Source organism: Ziziphus jujuba, chromosome 10, assembly GCF_031755915.1.
Source record: "Ziziphus jujuba cultivar Dongzao chromosome 10, ASM3175591v1".
Classification (NCBI taxonomy): Eukaryota; Viridiplantae; Streptophyta; class Magnoliopsida; order Rosales; family Rhamnaceae; genus Ziziphus; species Ziziphus jujuba.
This window is the reverse complement of record NC_083388.1, coordinates 10044788-10065985: the sequence shown is the minus strand read 5'-3', so window position 1 is coordinate 10065985 and position 21198 is coordinate 10044788. Positions and strand designations below refer to the sequence as shown.

Sequence of the window (21198 nt, the reverse complement as noted above, 5' to 3'; positions counted from 1 at the left end):
TTGTATAAAACTTGAAATCTCACATTAATTTGATGTAAAAACTAAAATAAAACGTGCTATCAAAATCCAATATCAAACAATACTATTCATCACCCAATATCTAACAATTTCACTCAACTTGCAAAAACATAAAATTTAGTGATGACAAGACACTGTATGTTCTGTCGAAGTACAAGATATAACTAACAATAAAAACGTTATAAAAAAAAGCATATTCTTTTTCCTTTAGGGGAGATGAAAGGAGGATTTGGGGAGAAAGGTTGAAGAAACTACTAAGCAAAGCCAAAATTCAAAAAAGATCCTAATACTCAGCTTAATAAAAGAAACCAAGCACTTTCCCACCAACATTCTTTCTCCTAGCTTCTTCGTGATCCATGATGCCCGCAGATGTTGTCAGCACAATATATCCAAACTGCAAGTTTATTGCTCATCAGTACAAGAGCAAAACAAACAGATATTACACAACACCAAGAAGCAAACACCAACTCAAACAGGCTTTAATCTGGTCTTAGGCCACACCATAATAAGACAATAAAAAGGTACGCCATAAACATATCAGGACTCACACTTCACTCCTAATTATACACATTTTAATACATCTAAACTCTCTGATACAGAACATTTGTACATTTCTAAGAAACATTCTCAAACAACACAGTTTAGTTATAAATTTTTAGTATTATTCTGGAGATTACATCTCTGTACCAAAGCTCACCAAACATTTAAACACGTCCAATTTTCAATTTTAAATATCACCAAGCAACATCATATGATTGATGTCTGGTATAAGCTTGTGAAAGAAGAAAAGAGTTCAACATTTTTATACAATTAAACCCTTCAATTATTTACTTATAATTCTAACATCATCGCAAAAACAGGGGGGAAAAAATTAGACACAGTTTCTCTTGGCAGTAACATTTCTTTTCACTCAAAACAAGATGAACAAAGGATGATAAGCAATGAGTTACTGAGGCTGACCTGTCTAGAAGGAAGGAGCCTAGCAGTCCATCCTTCAATTTCTTTCACGCCAACATCAAATCGTGGACTAATAACACCACATTTGTTCAGCCTTCCATTTAGCTCAACAACAATTTTGCCAGATCTGTGATCATCTACATACTCAAATTCACCAATATAACCTACAAAACAATATACAGTTCTCAATCAATGGAAGAAAAACATTCACAAATTACTAAGAGTGTATATGATATGACTACTTCTGTACAGATAAGAATCTTAGAGAAAGCAAATTAGGACAGACCATGCTTCTGCATGACCAAAAGAAACTTGATGATCACTTTCGATGATGGCCTGATCATGACCTGTCGCTTCCCCCTCTTCTCAGCATTGTACATGCTCTTAAGAGCATCATTCAAGACGCTAACTCTCACCATTTTCCCAAACCAGGCTGTCACAATTGGCACAAAACATCGAATGAGTAAGAAAAGCATTTACATTTACGCTATTTCTATATCCTTTGTCATAAAGAGAAGGAACACATAAGAAACGACAGTGAATCTCAAACGACTTTCAAGGAGCGAAATTTGAATTTGATTTTCAAATATACACTCCCATAACACTTTAATGGGTCACAGTTTTGCCCAAATTCAAAGTGGACTGAATGCCAAGGCAATATCATCAAGCTCTATCGACGCAAATAGATAATTCAAAGGAATGATAAGCTACTTAATAGTGAATCAATACACATAAAAAAGTCAGATATTACAAACACATATCAGTTCAGCCAAAAAGGAGAAGAATTACAGAGGAAAAACAATCCGACGGTGCCAGTGCAAAATCAAATCAGAATATGAAATTGGGCCGATATCGATTCAAAAAATAAGTAACCTCATAGGCTAAATACAGGATGGGCATAAAGACAACAGTGCCCTTACAAAAAGAATGTTTGGAACGGGGAAACGAAAGTCTATAAAATGTATACAGAATATTCACATATTATATATATATATATAGATACCAAGATGGTCTATGAAAAATAGACGCCATGGTAACAGGGAGAAGAAAAGCTGCGCTTAAGTATGGTACAGTAAATATGCAAAACAACCCGACAATCAAATATCAAGAACTGCAAAGATGAAAGACCCTTTTAAATAACCGAGAACTAGAGGAACATAAACACATAGAGAGAGAGAGATCTAGGGTTCCACTGAAAGGTGATTTTGGAGCTTTTTACCTGAAAGCAGAAATGGCGGCCGCTTCTGGTTTGACTGGTGGGAGAGCGAGAAGGTCGAGAGCAGAAGGAGTAGGGTTTGTGCTCTCGGCGGTCTTTTAAGTGCGAGATCTTGGGGCTTATTGTATTACTATACTAGCATTACTCTTTTACTTTTTTTACGCAAATGTCCTTTCAAGTCCGGCCCATGGTTTAAGGATTCGGACTTGGGACAACTAGATCTTTCAAAGGCTGCCACCCGATAGTTAGATAGGTCAGAGGTCCACGATCCATATCCATATACTATATACACCTCAAAGCTAAGGCGAACTTACTAAAGCCACCCTAGCCGAAAAGAATTACCATGTTTTTTTTGGTTTTTTTATTTTTCTTTTTAAACATTTTTTATTATTTATTAAAATGCATCACCTGCTAGATATCCTATCCATGATGATTGATCAATCAGCAATTGTTTTAATAGAAAATCTTCTATTCACAATAATTTTAATCTTTTTGCAAAAAACTATTGCCAATTGGCCAATGTTCTGTAATCTGTTGGGCAGTTAGTCATATTTGGCCATCTAATTTTAGTTCTCTAATATATTGAATATGTTTACCAATGGCAATGGACCAACCCTGGTGGGATAATGGTGATAATATGTTTAGAAAGCTTTAAGTTTTGGGGCAAAACAAAGTTTTAAGTTTTTTTTAAAAAAAATTAAAAATAAAAAGGACTGGGTTTTTTGTCTCTAGTTCAATTATTTTCTTATAATTTTTGGATGCATACAGCTCTAATTCCATATTGCCACTACAAATGGGAATGCTCTTCTATATGTGCATGTATATACAAGTGTAGTTTTATAACACTTTACAGCGGAGATGCTGCTTCTTATACTATACTAATAAAAAGTACTTTATTTTGGCTTGAATTTCCTAACAATGAAAGAAAAACAGATGTGGTTTGAAAATGAAGAGCTTAAAGAATCCGCCTAAATAAGTTCCAAATTCAAATTGAAATCAAAATTTTTGAAAACTAGAGGATTTTGCAGTGTTTTATTTATGAGCTTGTAACAAAAGTCCAAAAGGATTGTTTTAGTAATAAAAAATCACGCAGTAAAGTTAGGCGAATTGCTGCGAATTAGAATGCAATAATGAAATATTGGAGACATTGCATCCAGCATACGCTCCGTTAATCACAAAAGCCTTAAAAACAGCCAACATGAACCGACTTGGTCACAGTAATAAAATAATTCAGATTTTTTTCTTTTATTCCAATTTATTAATTTTACTAATTTAGAATCAAGAATCTTCGAAAATCAAAACATGGCGCCAATAGCTCAAATCTTCGACCCGCCAAAGCCCCAAAAATTTTCACATTAAGCGCCAAGTCCAAAATCGTAATCCCTCCAAAAACATCAAAACATTATTAATGGCAAAAGTAGACTGTTAATAAACTGCATAAATTTCAAAATCCATAAGGCATAACGTTGGCTCTTAGATCTGCATATAATGTGTTTAAATAACTGATTACATACACAAACAATAAACACCTTTTTTTTTTATGACCCCTTTTTTAAAAGAAAACATAAAGCACCTTCAAAGTAGCATTGTATCAAACACATTGCATACAGAATATATACCAATCAAATTTCAGAAATTCAATACGCAGAGGAGAAGATTATAAACTGGTATTTCATTTTCTAATAATACAAACAAAGAGATCGACCAGATCTTCTTTTACAAACCATAAGGGGGGAAAAAAATCAGAAGACAGCCATATACTGATTAAACCCTAACCCTAAAAACATAAACACCTAATCTATACTTCTTTCGCGCACCACCAACCACCACCGCCAAACAAGATAATTCTGGATCAGATTAAACATTCAAGAGCTGGTAAATTTAGTCACCGCCTTGGTCCCTTCGGAAACCGCGTGCTTAGCAAGTTCTCCGGGAAGTACAAGCCTCACAGCGGTCTGTATCTCCCGAGAAGTGATGGTGGGCTTCTTGTTGTACCTAGCGAGCCTGGAAGCCTCCTGAGCGAGCTTCTCGAAGATGTCGTTGATGAAGCTGTTCATGATTCCCATGGCCTTGCTCGAGATCCCAATATCAGGGTGAACCTGCTTCAGGACCTTGAAGATGTAGATCTTGTAGGTCTCCGTGCTCTTCTTGGTCCTCTTCTTCTTCTTGTCCCCGGCGGCGGCTCCTCCTTCCTTCGGGAGCTTCTTGCCGGCTTTGGGTTTCTTTTCGGCCGGAGCTTTCTCCGCCACCGCCGACTTCTTCTCCTCTGCCGGCTTCTTCTCGGCGGGCTTCTTCTCAGCCTTGGGTGCCATCGGATTCGAAGACTTTTTTGGGAAACAAAATTCGAGGGTTTAGGATTTCAGAGAGAGGGAGAGAATATAGTTGCAGACAAGGAATACAGAAAATGGTATACTTGGATTGGGAAGAAAGAGTTTGGTACCGATTAGTTTATATAGAGAGGATTGGAGGGTTGTTATTTGTTAAGCGAGAAGTCACGCGGATCGCTTGCGTGGCGTTGTTCTGATCCATTCGATGGTTGCCTGAGGGATGATAAACAGACGGTTTAGATGCGTTTTAAAATTTGCTGACGTGTATTAAGTGAGGATCGGTGAGTTGGCATTTCTATGATCCGTTCGATGGGTTTCGTTTGGTAGTGTTGTGTTAACGGGCGGTTCGATTCTTTGAAATTGTGAACAACTTTTGGACACCCAAATAAATTGATGACATCATTTGGCGTGGATCATTTTATAAGTTTATGAATCTTTTTTTTCTTTTTTCTTTTTTCTTTTTTCTTTTTTTTGAGAAACTATTCTTTCGGAATTGAATCGGAGAGAGAATTTACACTCTTGTAAAATTTGATCACCTAGATGGCTAGATTTGTATTGTTTTTTCCATATTAAAAAAAAGGAAAAAGATTTGTAGCGTTTTCATTAAAAAGAAAAAAGATTTATAATGTTTTTAGCCAAAATATATATATTTTTTAATAAAAAATTAAGAATAAAATCATTAAAAGTCTTTAAACTATATTCTATGTGACATTTTAGTTTCTAAATTATTGTTTTATGATAATTAAATCTCTGAATTTTTTTAAATAATACAATGTTGGTTTTAAATTTAATTTTCATCCAAATATTTAATAGAATATGCACATGTTTTACATGTGCGAATTTTATAAAAGTATTAAAGATCATTTATACTCTATAACCATATGTGTGTCCATTTCAAAACATCTTTTCAGTTTTTCATCAGGGTTATAACCTTCAATACTGCACTAATTATGGATACTTTTTTGATAAATACTGGTTATGGCTACTTGTCTAGTGTGATCATCGGCACACTAAAGACTTTATCAAAGACAAAAAGGCTGATGAACCTGAGATACACTCAAGTTCCACGTCGATTTCAACTCCAGATGCCATGGGGTCGCTGGGAAGCTGGTGGTGGAGAGATATGTGTCCATATATAGAGGATATTGTGAATTTTGGAAAATTGATTTTGATGGATGACAATTTTTAGGAGAGAGAATAAATGGATTTATAGGTTTTATTCTTTTTATTACATGCAATTTGTTGCATTATTTGATATATTTTAAAGAGTAAATTTGATTTTTTTTTCCCCTTGGGGGAATTGATTTAATTTGATATCTAATATATTTATTTTTATCCAATTCTTTTAATTAACTTAGACCTGAATATTGAATTATCTGTGTTTTCTTGTTGCAACCTTGTATGATGAAGCTGCATAAAAGTAGTTTTGAATTTTTTCTATTTTGTAAAATTAACGGGATGTTTTGAATTAATTGGATGTTTAGAAATTGAGGAATTTTTTCAACCAATGGTTATGAATTTCAAAACCAAGGTACAGAGTTCATGATCTACAACTGTTCTTCATGATTTGTGACAGTAATAGAGAAATAGAAAGTTACTAAATTAAAGTGACCTTTAATGTCCTTATAAAATTGGCACATGAGAGTCATGTGCATATTCTGTTAACTATTTAGATTGAATTTAGATTTGGGATCAATAGTGTATTGTTTTGAAGAGTTTAGGGATGTAATTATCATAAAAAATAGTTTAAGGATTAAAATGTCACATATAATATAAGTTTAAGGACTTTCAGTGACATTATCCCAAAAATTAATATATAAATATATAGAAAGAGAAAGGCTACGATGCGGTCTATCCGCATGCGGACTCTCACCAAAATTGTGTACAATTCTGTATACATACACAGCAAAACCTATATATTTTTTTTTTAAATGCCAACTATAATGTAGATACGCATACAGACGAACCGGTACCATAACCTTCTATATATATATACTAGGTTTGGCCCACGTGCTTTGCACGTGTATTGATATGTAATAATGTTAGTGTTATTAATCATAGATTGTTTTATATTAATTATTATAATTATTATTTTCAAAATAGATAATTTATAATAAAAATCTATAATATTTGCAAATAGATATCAAAATAAATAAATAACTAAATGTGATAATTTACCTGAAATAATCATATCCTATCCCTTTCTTTCATTTGTCCACTGCTGACTCTTTTTTTCTTCTTAGATCTTCAATTTGTTCTCGTTTTGGCAGCAAGAATTAAAAATAAAAAAATAAAAAATAAAAAATAAATTTTTAGCGATGGTTTTTAGAATTCAGTGGTTGAAAAAGGAAAAAATCTGACTTTTTTATGTAAAAACATCGGCTATTATGTATAGGTTTTTAACGATATTTTTTTTTAAAAAATATCACTATAAATGTTTTACAATAACTAATATCTTTTTAAAAAAATATCCCTAAAAGTGTTTATAATAGCTAACGCTTTTATTAAAAAGTGTTGGTTTTTTTTTTTTTTTTGGCAATGATTTTTCAGAAAACGTCAAAAACCTTTTTTTTATTTTTTTATTTTTTGTTCGTACTGCCAAAAGTGCTTCAAAATATATATATATATTTTTTGCTTAAAATATATTGCATTTAATTTTTAAAATTACATTGCTAAATATTATAGAGGAATAAATCAAAATTAAAAAGCATTTTTTTTTAATTTACCAAAAACAAAAGATCATTTCAATTAATACAATTTTAGAAGAGAAATACCAATTTTATGAGAAAATAATGAAAGCATATTGTAATACCAAAATTTAAATATTTTTTTATTAATTTTGTTTTTGTTCTTGCTGGCAAAATTGCTTCAAAATATATATATATATATATTTTACTTAAAATATATTGTATTTAATTTTTAAAATTACATTGCTAATATTATAGAAGAATAAATCAAAATTAAAAAGCATTTTTTTAATTTACCAAAAACAAAAGTTTATTCCAATTAACACAATTTTAATACAGAAATATCAATTTTATGAAAAAATAATGAAAGCATATTGTAATACCAAAATTTAAATAAATAAATAAATATATATATATATATAAAACTTATTAGTTCATGTTAAAAAAAAAAAGAAAAAAAAAAGCAGCTTTTAGTTGCTGTCTTGTGTGATGTGTGCTACTGAGATGCCATAAGTTTAAGTATATGAGAAGCTATGCAAAGTCATCGATTAGAAACTTTGTATTTAATAGAAATGAAATCTCTATTTTATCTTTGGCATACTATTGTAGAATGAAACAAAAAAAATGATAGATTTGGATAAATGAAATTGGAAAAAAAAAAAAAGTAAAAAACAAGGAAAAGAAAAGCCAAAACGCACGAAAAGTAGTCGTTTTGGAATCATTTTGAACAGTAAAATATGATTAAAACTTAGAAGCCCTTCTCATTTATAGTATAGACTAAAGGATATATGCAAATAAATTCTAACATATATATATATATATATATATGTTTAGTAGAAAATATTTAAACTGAAGGATAAAAATATGCAAAAAGATTAAAGGTATATGAATACAACATAAAGGTAAGGGTCCATTACATCACCTTTCACATTGACTTGGGCGGGTTGTGGCCTGATCATATCATATGGTACTGCCCTTTTTCAAAAAAAACTTATGCTAATGCTTTTTAATAAGGTGTTGGATGAATGCAAATTTAATCTGTATCTATATTTATTTAAAAGAATATACAAAACTAAAATTTAATTTTTTAATATATTTTCAGTTTTAAAATCAATATGTTTTATAGATGTATGTACAAAAAATAAAAATATGGGACAAAATTAGCTGATTCAGCTGAAAGGAACATTTTCAATGACTCTATAAATTACATTTTTCAATGACTCTATAAATTACTTTTAATGGCTCTATATAATTTACTTTATAAGCTTTTGTTATAAAAATAAAATAGACATTGTTAAGGAGCTATCAATTTACCAAAACGTTTTTTATTAAGATATTTTTCTAAAAAAAATAGATAAATAAATTATTATTATTATTATAATTATTTAAGGAAAAATATATATAAATATTACTGATTAATTGAGATTTAAATAAAAATGATGGAGAATGATTTTTAAATTGAATATCTATCAAGTAAACATTATACAACATAAGTTAGAAAAAAATTTCTACTTATGTGTCTCATAGAAAATGATTCACAAAATCATTAAAAATGCTTTAAGCATACGGCTATCATTAATGTCAACTATAGTCACTAAGGAACATGAATTCTATCTAATAGGACATGAATTCTGTCTAATAGGATGAAAGTTCAAATTCTATCACCTAAGTCGAGCAGTGACAAATAGCCATTATTATGTCGACAATAATGATTTAAGTCCCCTAAATAATAATAATAATAATAAGATTTAAATCTATACATTTGAAACTTTTCGTCTTTTTTTTTTTATATATGGTTGGATATATTACACAACTTCATTATGGCCATTATGATTTGTGACAATGTTATTATGTTTTAGCTGTCTACTAATGGAGGATTAAATGAATTACCGCTAGCATTTTTATTTTTATTTTTGGTTATTTACTTCTTCTTTTTTTTTTTTTTAATAGTTACTTATAACGAAATAATAGCATTGTGCTTGATAAATTAATATGCATACATATAGGATTGGGATAAACGTAGAAATCTCATCAATGTTGGATTTTTCATTTCATTTCAAATCAAATTTTTTCTTTTTTTTTTCCCCAGAATTAGAATAATTTTTTCTAATACAAAATGGAAGAGGATGGACATGGATCAACTAAGGTATTGCAACATCTCTATTGCGAAAATTAGCATGTCATGTAAGCAAATATTTATATTTATATATATATATATATATAATGTTCTAAATGCTCTCCAATTAATGATAAATCTGGAATAAATAACAAGATAATATTGCATAGGCATTAATAAGTTGAATTTCTACTTTTATATATTTTGTTGAATATTGTGATTTTTTTTAGAAATAATTGTTTTTAATTTTTTTTTTTTTTAAAACAAAGAAGATACAACATCCAATTAATCAATAGTCTTTTTGGATGGGCTTAGCAAGGATTACTGCTTTTGTAGCATAATAATTGACAAATTCTAAACCTAAATGGCATAAATATTCTGTTCATTTTAAAGTTGTTCTTCAACAATAATGTATAAAAAATTATTTATAGTCATTAATTAAATTATATATATTTTATTAAGTTTTTTTTTTTGTAAAAAAAAAAAATGACTTTTTTGAGAAAAATTTTGCTTTTAAAATTTTTTTACAATGCTTGACAAAGTCTTTAGAAGTAAAGAATCATTTTGACAATATTTATTTTTTTAATCTCTCATACCTTGATAAGATATTGAAAACTACTATTGAAAAAAATTAATAATTATCTAACTTTCTGATATAGTAAAAAAAAAAAAAATCTAATAATAAATAAAGTCATTAAGAATGCTCTTAGATCATTTTGATCTCTCTAATAACACTTTGGTGATTGTTAAAATTAAGGAAATAAGACAATTAAGTAAGAAATAAATATATACTTAGTCATGAAATGTGATATTGCCGCCTGACCCAACCCAAATTGGAAAAGAAATTTAAAAAAGATACCATATTTGAATTTAGTGGAGCATGTGAAAAGGCAGAGGAGACCCCATGTAAGTAAGAGCGTGATTCACAGATCACTTAGGAAGCGGTAACGATATGCAGTCTCTCTCTCTCTCTCTCTTTCTTTTCTTTTCTCTTTTTTTTTTTAATGCAATCTCAGGTTACCAAAAAAATAATATAATAATGAAAAATTATTGGATTTAACCCGTTTAAAGGTTATGGAACCATTTGAAATGCGAAATTCTTGTTCCAATCAAATTTGCTATTTTCTTTCTTTCAAATCTAGAAGGTTTTAAATGTATTTCCAAGTTCCAACATGCTATCTTTATATATTATTTCGTTTGTAAACCATGTATTATCATTTACACTCATATATTTCAATTCTCATCTCATATTTAAGCTTAACAAAGTTACTCCAAATTACTTCGTATTTTATTCCCTGTTTATACGCCATTCTGTGATCTTTTTATCTTCAATAATTTATTAACAGTTTATACATTATAATAATAATATCAAAACGCTTTTATGCTCCTCACTCTGTACATGTACATAATTTCACATTTGTTTAAGTAGACAGATGCATAATTTAGTTATACTACTCTTCTTTTTAGTTTAATTAGCTCCTGCATAATTTAGTTATACTATTCTTCTCTTTAGTTTAATTAGCTCCTACTTCTCTGCTTGGTTGTTGGTTGAATCAACCACTTTTATTCTCCTTTCTTCCCAATATTTATTTGTCGTTAAACATATATTTATCCTTATTAACACTTCAAAATTAAATTATTATTTTTATATAAACCTAGATAATTTTATTTTATTTTGTTCAGTTTTTGAGTCTTTTTTTTTTCCTTTCTTTTTTTCCCTAATATATGAGTAAAAACTACACAAAATACATCGGTTATGTATTAAATTGCTTATAAACGTTGTCCTTTTATATTGCAGCATGATGACTATTAGTCTATTACTATGGAGGCAACTTCAGACGTCCGTAAGAAAGCTTTAAACTATAAAACTAAATATATAAGGGAGTATGGTACACGAATTTATTTGTTAACCTATTATAATTTTTTGGATAAAGATCCTCTGCTTTCTTTTCCCTACCGTTTTTGTCTGTCCAACCCAACCAATTGATGACACATGGCATTACTTTTTTGGTTTGCCGTCCATGAATATGTTTTTCTTCGCTCATCCACTGCAATGGATGAGGTTGCTTCCGGCCATGTGTTTGATGCCGATTAAAGTTGTGGTGATGAGCAAAGATGATGACTGTCTTTGATGCTCCCCATTGATATTTCCACAAAATGAAGATATTAAATGCAAAGATAAATGCGAAAGCGAAGTTCTTGGTTGATCTTATCATTTAAAAGTGAATGGCTTTTGTAATTGTAGCAGTTTCTTTTCTTCTGGTTCAATTGAGCCTCTAGAAATTTAGTTTGAATTTTTTAGTGTACAAAATATAGTTAACTCTTTAAGTAACAAGCATCATGACGCTACAATTGAATAAAAGATAGAAGAACATAATTTTTTCTCATCTAGATGAGGGGTATGGCTAGAGCAGCAGCGGCGCGCATACTGAACAATAGGATCTGATAAGTCAAAAGAAAAAGAAAAAGAAAATTGAAATTTTGGTAGAAAACGGAAGAAGTTAACCGAAGGAAAGAGGCTACAACCTTTAAAAAAATTTTAAATGATGTGTTCAGAATTTAACGATGGGACAGATACAGGGATAGGGAAAGGGGACAGAGGATTCGACATGATGCTATCCGATGCGACATGGATACACTAATAGGGAGATATTAAATGTATAATTTTATAAAAATATGAACGAAAATATCAAAAAAATTATAAATATTTTATTTAGAATATAGATTTTTTTTATATAAAATAATTAATATAATAAAATAATATAAAAATATAATAATAATAAAATAATTTATAGATATTAAAAATTATTATAAATAAAAAAATACAGTATTTTTTATACCAACATTCAAATAATTTTTATCATCAATCAAGAGCATATTTAAAGTTTAAATGAAAAATGATATAAAAAATATTGATATTTGGATAATATAATATTTATTTAAAATTCTTCTGCAATAAATTTTATTTAAAATTTTAAATACAATATATTAGCATATTAAAACAAAAATTTAATATTATATAGACTCTTATATTTTAAAAAATATCATATAATTTGAAACAATTTAAAATATCCATTATTTTTAATTAATTTCTATTAAATTTAACTGAGATAGAATAAAAAAGTAATTGAGTATGATTAAAAAATTTAACAAAAGTATTAATATGTGTCACAAAGTTTTAGAATATATTATATCAATAAAATAATATATTATAAAAGTAAATAAAAATTAAATTAAATATACTATTAATAATTATTTTATTTTATCACAGAATAGACAAAAGATAGGTTTGATTTGATTGTTCTATTATTATTATTATCCCCTTCTTCTCCTTCTACGTTCTTTCTTTTCTTCCCAGATCTTTTTTCTTTTTTGGGTTTTTTCCCCTCTTCTTTTTCGTTTCTCTCTCAACCTCTCACACCCTTCTTTTTTACCGTATCTCATTTTCTTTTGTCCCCTTAACCTCCTGCTAGTGAACTCACCGATTTCACTCATCGGAGTCACTCCAGATTTCATTGGATTTCTTTTAATTTTCATTGGATTTCACTGATTTTCTATTGGTTTTCTAAATTTTGGCCGACTTCTTTCGACAACAGCGATATGCTGCACTGATGACTTTTACACGACACCACTGACGGACATTTTTTTCCTCTTCTATCGGTGTCGATGGTTGGTAATACCCAGTGAAGAAAATATCGATGTCGATGAAAATATCGAAAGTATGAATTTACAGAAATATCAATGGAAATATCGATATCGATGGAAATATCGATAAGATTATGGAAACTGTAAATTTTTAATTTAAAATACAAATTTTGAGATATAAAATAATTAATATAATAAAATAATATAAAAATTCAATAATTAGAGTACAATAATAATAAAATATAATAAAATACTCATCCAATTAAATATATATACTAAAATCTTATATATTATATAACAAAAAAAATTAACAATATTATTTATTTATTTTTAAATAGATAAAATTAAATTTATTAAAAAAATAAATTAAATTAAATTAAACACTAAAATAAAAAAATAAAAAAATATATATTAAAATATTATCATAGTAAAAATCAAGCATATTAAAAATGATAACTAAAAGCAATAACATGAATTAGATGAGGTAAAAGCTAAGAATATAATTGAATTAGTTGCTTCTCACTTTTTTATACCACCATGACAAATCACCATCACATAGATTTTTATTTATTTTTTTATTTTATTCTTTCTCTTTCCTTCCCCCACGTGAAAGAAAGATTTCTTTCTTATCTTTTTTTCTTTTCTTCTTTCTCTTTCCCTTCCCCCACGTGGAAGAAAGATTTCTTTCTTATCCTTTCTTCTTCTTCCTCTCTTCCCTTCGTCTTGTTCCTCCCTCTCTTCTGTGCCAGATCAGTTAACAACCAAAAACAAAAAAAACCAAAATTTCCAATTTCGGCCCTCTCTTTTCTCTTCTCTTCTCTTCTCTTCTCTCTGTGTATCCCCATCTTTTCCCCCTTCAGTTTTTCTCCGACTGATTACCACAAACCAAACACACACACAAATCAACACAAACACACCCAACCAGTCCGGCCGACATATCCCAGAAATTTCCACCTTTTCCTGTCGACAATCGGCCGATCTTTCCATCTTATCCACCCAAAACCCGAAATCTTCACCGACAATGGACGATTCCGTCGACTTCCATCGATTCCGGCGACAAATTGACGACACGCATGCAAGAAACTTCTCCCCCCCCCCCTGTCGGTGTCGGACGGGGTCGACAACGGAAACTGTCGCTGACATTTCCACCGTCTCGACGATTTTTGCTTCCCTGGTAATACCTAATATTATCAGTGACATCTCGATAATTTCCTAGACATTTTCTTCCTTGCTTATAGGTCATATTATTTCATGTATGCCAAAGCCAGTTGCCAACCAATAATAACATTACGCAACAAGTTGGTGGCTAATTTTCATTTCAGAGTTAATTAAATTCATGTGTTTTATTGGAAATACCGATATACCACATGATGTGCTTTCATGGCAAATATCGTGAAGTGAAGTATAAATTAATATCAAATTTGCATTATAAAATTTGCCTAACCCATTTCGGTTGGTCCATTGTCTTAGGAGTGATACATGAACAATTTGAAGTTGTAAGCGGAAAATATTTACTATTTTGTAGAGTTCTCTATTTGTTTTTTGTTGGGAAAAAATATATGTATATATATGTAAATACATGTGAATAGAACAAAACAATATAAAATAAAATTACATAAATATTCAGATAATTTAGAATTTGTATTTTTTTGAATTGATCTATTTTTTAAAAGGTTGATCGAGGTCTGTGTGATACTACAATATTCTTAAGACATTTTACGCCTACCGGTGCAGGAGCTTTATGATGAATGTCTCACAAGATACAACGGCTGTAAGATCTTGAACACGGCATCTTCAAAACCTTTCCTTCGAAGTTTTGCATACCTTCACTTTATTACTGTCATTGATTTTCTCTCTGCTTTTCATCTATTTCTTAAAAACCTTTTTTCTCTATGTTTTTCTTTTTCTCTGAAAAATCTACTGAAAGGAATGTTGAAAGAACGTGAAAACAGCCACTTCTCAAACATAGAGATGTAAATCCACAAAACTCTCAACCCCCACATTCAAAATTATTCTTTTATTTTATTTAATTAAAATCCTCATTTTTTCCAACTAACCTGTAACAAAATTAAAAGCCCAAAATCATTCACACATATGGGCGTGGATCCAAAGCTATAATATTTTTTATTATTATTAATATTATTATTATTTTAAATTTAAGATGATTGTCTAAAAAAATAATGATTTTACATAAAGAATTATCTCCATAAAAATTATCTGTTTGTCTATAATGAATTTGAAAATGATGCACAAACTTCGCCTTTGGGTTGGAAAATAATACAACAATACTAAAGTTCCAAAGTTTCAACTTGGTGAATATACGTTACGTTTAGGCACTTTAGTGGGTATCAATTACGAAAAATGGTAAAAGTAGTTGATCAAGATGTATATACCCGGTTCAACCGGTCAATGATGATGACGAAGAAATTAAATATGGGGGCATTCTCAAAAAAAGCCGAAGGGAAAAATCAAAACCACCTGAAGACAAATCAAACCTGGTTTGGTCTATTGACAACATAAACCCATTTCAATCTCCGAAAAATAAATAAAAGAACTACGGTATGCCGGGAGTATCTGATCGCACCTTTAATGCCTGTCAGTGGTCGGATCACATATTCCAAAAGTATTGAAATATTAATTAATTTTTTGTGGTTTAATTTCAAGGACATTCATTTATTATTTGTTTCTATAATTTATCTATCAAGGAAAAATGTAAAGCGTTATGAACATAAATGATACCCACGCCAATGAATCAATCTTTAATTGGTATAATTTAAATTGGATTTGATTTTTGACACCTAAAAATCTATATGCATGGAAAACTGGTGATTTCGCTTAATTATGTATATTTTTTTATATTAAATATTTGTTAATAATAATAAAGTTTATAAGACATAACTATTATAAATTTTTTTTAAGAATAAATTACTATAAAGTTAAAGGGAAAAAAATTAAACACTAACTTCAAAACTAGGTTGTTTTTTTTTTTTTTTGGTTTTTTTCTTTCAAATCTATAGTTATTTAAAATATTTAATAAATTATAATTTTCATTAGTTAACACTTGACATAAATCAATTACACAAAATTAAATATAAAAATATATAAATACATAAACTAAAACCTAGCCATGTTAAATTAGGCTTAGTTTGGTATTACTATAGACTTTAAGAAAAATAATTTTAGCTATGCTACAGAAATAATAGATAAGGTGTTTGATAAATTATTATTTTATAATTGTTATATGATTCAAAATTAGTACTAGAGTGTTTAATAAATAATAGTGTTTAATTATTGTTATGACATATAATAACTAAACGTACGTGATTTAATATCATCTCTTTACTTGTAATTTTATATTATTATTATTATTATAACATATATTACTAAAATATTTAACACAATTTTTTTTATTACAACTATAGTAAGTGTTGATCCAAAATAAATCAAAAACTATACTAAATGGGAAAAATAAATAAATAAAGAATAAAAATGTTTATCGTAAGGTTGTTTAGTAAAATATTAATAAATCTAGGACAAATATAATATTATTTTGTAAATAAGGATTAAAATTGATTTTTTAATTATAAATAATTAAAGAATCTAAGATCAAAACCTTAAAAGCTAATTATTTATTACTTCTAAAAAACAATTATCAATGAATATAAATTCTTATAAAATCAAAATTTTTAAATTTTACCAAACATTTAAAAATAGCTTTAGTTTAGGAGCTCTAAAATCAATACCAAACACAACATGTATATAACTAGTAATTAGCTTTGCTTTTGTCATGCCCTTCTATGAGACACAAGTAGAGAGTTTCATCAAGATTAAGGAATTTCCATGATGAAAAATTCAACCCGTTTTGTTCCCGTTCGCTTGTGACATGTACCATGTGTACGACTCCCATCCATTGGTGGCAGTTATTGACTGGCTTCGTCTGGGCCTAGCGATTCCTCCATGGAGGACAATACCCAGGTGAGGATATCTGGAGTTCCAGAACTTCACCTGGTAGTTGATGAACAGCAGGACATAACGATCTCTCAATGCTGCTTAGTTGGGAAAGTCATCTCAGCAAAAAGTATTTGCAGAAACAAGGTGCGAATGATTACTAGGCAAGTGTGGTTTACCCAGGAAACTCTTGGTGTGGAACAATTAAGTAGGAACATTTTTTTGTTCTCATTCAAGTCGAGTGCCGATCGTAACAGGGTCTAGGTAAAACAACCATGGTCAGTCAATGGTTCTCATCTCCTCCTGCGAGAATGGGCACGTGAGAGCACATTACAGGACATTGATTTTAATTTTTCTTCTTTTTGGGTCCAAGTTCGTGGTTTGCCGTTTCAGTACCTGATCCGAGAAAATGCAATCCAAGTATGTTCCCTCTTTCCAAAGGTGCTGCAGAGCGAAACCTCTTCCTGCACTCATATCATAGGTGCTAAATACATGAGGATAAAAGTTGAAGTGCATAATCAGAAATCTTTATCAGCTGGATTTTTCCAAAGGTTTGCGACCGTTGGGCCAGGGGGGGGGGGGGGGGCTGTCAGGACCCGTCCAGAATTCCTTCCCCGGAACCCTAGACAGCCCTGATCCCAGGGAAACCCTACCGAACCCTCCAACGGAAAATCCGACAGAGCCTCCCCTAAGGGATTTACTTACCACAATTTACCTGCACTGAAAACACACTTCTAAAATTATCCCCTTATTCCTCCCACAGTACTACAAATCGATTCCACAAATTGCAGCACTTAAAAAAAATAAATACAGTAATCCAGTGCAAAATAAATACAACAAGAGTGAAATAAATATTACAACTGCAATAAAAGAATAACAGGGTACTGCCGAACTAAAACAGCGAGGAAGATCAAGTCCGCTCCGAGTGAACACCGACAACCTGGTACCTAGAGGAACGGAATTTAAGAGTGTGAGATGCTAATCATCTCAGTGAGCGACCCTACTACTATACCATATAATATCACAGTAATAAGTATAAATAATAATTATTTGGAAATAATATTTTCTCTCAAAACCCTTACAATTCTCTCAGTTGGAAAGGTTCCCCTTTTAAAACAATTTCACAAAACCCTTTATCCATATTTCCCAAAAACCAAGACATCAATTAAATACCAGAAGCGGTAACAATTATATTTTTAATTCCAATTCAGTTTCCAAACATTTTATTTTTAAAACACAGTTCTGAAAATCATTTGATGCACCCACTATATACCAGTGGCGCCAACAGTACCCAGCGTCCCAAGGTACCGCCAGACAGGAGGTTATAGAGAGAAACCGGCATACGGTCGCGTGGCGTCCCACAGCGCCGCTGCTAACCTGGTGTCCCGGCCAAAGGGGGGTGGCCGCCCTCTCCGATGGCATCCACAGGACACCCTCATAATATCAACCGCGCGCTACTCACACCCACCTGCGCGCTAATCACATCACCTGCGCGCTAATCACACCCACCTGCGCGCTAATCACAACCGTGTGCACACTAACCATATCACATATACCATATCACATAATCAGAACACCAGTACGTGCACGGTGCATCTAAAAATTATAAAATCCATAAATTTAAATCATAAAACAAATTTCACATTTTTCATAAGCATAGCGGGCATAATCCATCCGCTTGAACCGGGAAATTCTCCACAATTTCCTTATAATCCATACCATAAATTCCATGATTTTCAAATCCACCAACTTCCAAATCCATCAATTCAAATATCCACATTTTCCCAATAGCATAAATAATTTCTCGAAATATCATAATCAAATCTCATAATATTCCATGGGCATATTTTATAAAAATTGAAATCACCAATATAACCAAATATTTTCTTTGAAATATTTGAAAATCAAATCATGCCCAATTTACCATTAAAACCACACCAATTTCAAAATCCTCAAAACCATAAAATAATTCCACATGGCATAAATTTGTAGAATTCGCATTTTCTTAAATCCAATAAATTCATAAATAATTCTACAATAAATCCAATAAATATTTGGCACATAGATATTAAATTCCAAATATTAAATTCACACATAATATATTCATCAATTAAATTCCCCAAAATTAATTTGAAGGTGGGTCACTCACCTGGAGCACGCAATTAACCCATGATCCACTACGGGATCAATTCTACGACTCACCGGTGCTCCTAGAACAAAATTCACAGACAGTCAAATAAATTAATATTTTATTCGGGTAAATAATACCCGGTACCCGGGGGGTCAAAACACAACGATAACTAAAATTTACGAATCATATACCGAATCGAAGCTCGAGTGATGCTAATCACAGATCCGGTCTTAATTTCCGATGATCGTACCCGACGGGGTTTGAATTTTATCGGGAAGCTTTTTGGGTTTCGGCTCCGCAATTCTCCCAAACCGTCGCGAATTGGTGGAAACGGAAGTCGGATTTGGGTTCAGGAGGTCGAACACTGCGGACTGGAGCTGGCCGGAATTTTCGGGTACTCGCCGGAACAGTAATTTCCGGCGGGCCGCCACGTCACCGGCAACCGTCGCCGGAACAGTAATTTCCGACGGTGGCCGTTTGCTGTGAAATTTTGCAGATTTGTAGATCGTGAGGAGAGCAATCCAACGGGACCGACGGTGAGCAAAACGGAGGTCGGACGGCGGAGAAATCACCGTTTGAAGATTTTCGACCCCTCGCCGGAAAACGCTCCGATCCCGGCGCGTCGGTGGTCCGATGGCCGTGATTTTTGGTGGGTAGGCCGGACTTGAGGAGAGGATGCTGGGTGTATGGCGCGTGTACTGTTTATCGGCCGGAATAGTGCCGATTCGCGGTGGCCGGCGGTGGAGGGGGAAAAATCGCCGCCAAACTTCGGACGTCCGATCCGGGCGCGTCCGGAGGCCGTTCGCTGTGAAATTTGGAGGTTTTGCCGGAAATGAGGTGGGCAAGCTTTCTGTCCGGCGTGTGTACAGTAACTCGGCCGGAACAGTGGCAAAATCCGGTGGCCGGCGGTGGCTCTCTCTCTCTCTCTTTCTCTCTCCTCTCTCTCTTTCTCTCTCTTCTTTCTCTTTCTCTCTCTTCCCCGAGAGTTTTTTTCAAAATTAAAACCCTGCGTGACACTGTTCATGCCACGTGGACCACTCAGAAGCTGACACGTGGCATTTCACTGTTCACGACCCAAAAACATTAAAATAATACAGTATCCGATAAACTTCAAACGTCCATAACTTTTTAACCGGATGTCCGTTTTGAACGTGCCGCTAGTCTGTGAACTCGTATCGACGAGCACTTCACAACCATGCATGAGTCAAAGCTCAATTCCCCATAAACAAAAAGTCAACTCCGGCACCCCTTGGACAGTTTGGACCGCAACTTGTTTCATCCATAACTTTCAAACCGTAGCTCCGTTTTCGACGTGCTACCAGTCTACGAACTCGTGGCATCGTGCACTTCGCCACGGTACCCTGGTCAACTCGAAATTCCCACCGAGTCAAAAAGTCAACTTTTGACCCCTTCGGTCAACGGTCAACGGTCAACCTCGGTCAACGTGCACGGATTCCGGTGCGATTCGGGACGGGGTGTTACAGCGGCAGGCATGGATTCATATCTGTTATGAGTGGCTCGATGAATTGTGCTATAACTGCGGTTGTATCGGGCATGGCAGAGATTCGTGCATACACCCCACTTCCCACAACTAGCTCACCAATGGGGACCTCTATGGTTTGTTGCTACGAGCGGAGTCGGGGGCATTTACTGTTGTCTCTGAAGGTAGTCATTCGAGATGGGTGGAAATTGTAACACCCCGTCCCGAACCATGTCGGAAATTTTCGCACGTTGACCGAGGTTGACTGTTGACCGTTGACCAAGAGGTCAAAAGTTGACTTTTTGATCCGGTTGGAATTCTGGGTTGACTGAGGTACCGTTACGAAGTACACGTTGGCACGAGTTCGTAGACTGGTAGCACGTTGAAAACGGAGCTACGGTTTGAAAGTTTTGAGTAAAACAAGTTGAGGTCCAAACTGTCCAAGGGGTGCCGGAGTTGACTTTTTATTCATGCAAGGTTGAGCTTTGACTCATGTATGGTTGTGAAGTGCTCGTCGATACGAGTCCGTAGACTAGCGGCACGTCCGATTTGGACATGTGGTTTGAAAGTTATGGACCTGTAAGGTTTTTCAAATACTGTATTATTTTAATATTATTTTTACACGCATAACGAGGTGCCACGTGTGACTCAATGAAGGTGGCCATGTGTCACC

The 21198-nt window shown here is 32.3% G+C and overlaps 2 protein-coding genes and 2 long non-coding RNA genes across 4 annotated transcripts; 1 reads left to right on the top strand and 3 right to left on the bottom strand.

The window, feature by feature from the left end:
* Positions 1 to 2351, bottom strand: LOC107411046 (small ribosomal subunit protein uS8z/uS8w). Its single transcript, XM_016018558.4, has 4 exons — positions 2195 to 2351; positions 1262 to 1408; positions 979 to 1139; positions 1 to 412 (listed from the first exon to the last, which is right to left on the bottom strand). The coding sequence occupies exons 2-4, from the start codon at positions 1392 to 1394 to the stop codon at positions 314 to 316; spliced, it is 393 nt and encodes a 130-aa protein (XP_015874044.1). The 5' UTR covers positions 1395 to 1408; positions 2195 to 2351; the 3' UTR covers positions 1 to 313.
* A 1487-nt stretch (positions 2352 to 3838) lies between these two features.
* Positions 3839 to 4618, bottom strand: LOC107411065 (histone H2B). The gene has a single exon (XM_016018577.4). It carries the CDS (start codon positions 4501 to 4503, stop codon positions 4057 to 4059), a length of 447 nt encoding a protein of 148 aa, XP_015874063.1. The 5' UTR covers positions 4504 to 4618; the 3' UTR covers positions 3839 to 4056.
* An 8761-nt stretch (positions 4619 to 13379) lies between these two features.
* LOC132799656 (uncharacterized) lies at positions 13380 to 14917 on the top strand. The gene is made up of 2 exons (XR_009634494.1): positions 13380 to 14140; positions 14701 to 14917. It is a non-coding gene; the product is annotated as an uncharacterized LOC132799656 (long non-coding RNA).
* Positions 14918 to 16644: 1727 nt separating this feature from the next.
* Positions 16645 to 19996, bottom strand: LOC125420912 (uncharacterized). Its single transcript, XR_007239173.2, has 4 exons — positions 19237 to 19996; positions 19064 to 19124; positions 17311 to 17378; positions 16645 to 17217 (listed from the first exon to the last, which is right to left on the bottom strand). It is a non-coding gene; the product is annotated as an uncharacterized LOC125420912 (long non-coding RNA).
* Positions 19997 to 21198: the final 1202 nt, after the last annotated feature.

Bases quoted from the DNA above. Each gene is read 5' to 3' on its own strand.
- LOC107411046 (XM_016018558.4), bottom strand. From the start codon at position 1,394: ATGGTGAGAGTTAGCGTCTTGAATGATGCTCTTAAGAGCATGTACAAT. The intron at 1,140-1,261 runs GTCTGTCCTAAT...ATTGTTTTGTAG, and splicing joins TTTGGTCATGCAGAAGCATG to GTTATATTGGTGAATTTGAG. The intron at 413-978 runs GTCAGCCTCAGT...ATAAACTTGCAG, and splicing joins GGCTCCTTCCTTCTAGACAG to TTTGGATATATTGTGCTGAC.
- LOC107411065 (XM_016018577.4), bottom strand. From the start codon at position 4,503: ATGGCACCCAAGGCTGAGAAGAAGCCCGCCGAGAAGAAGCCGGCAGAG.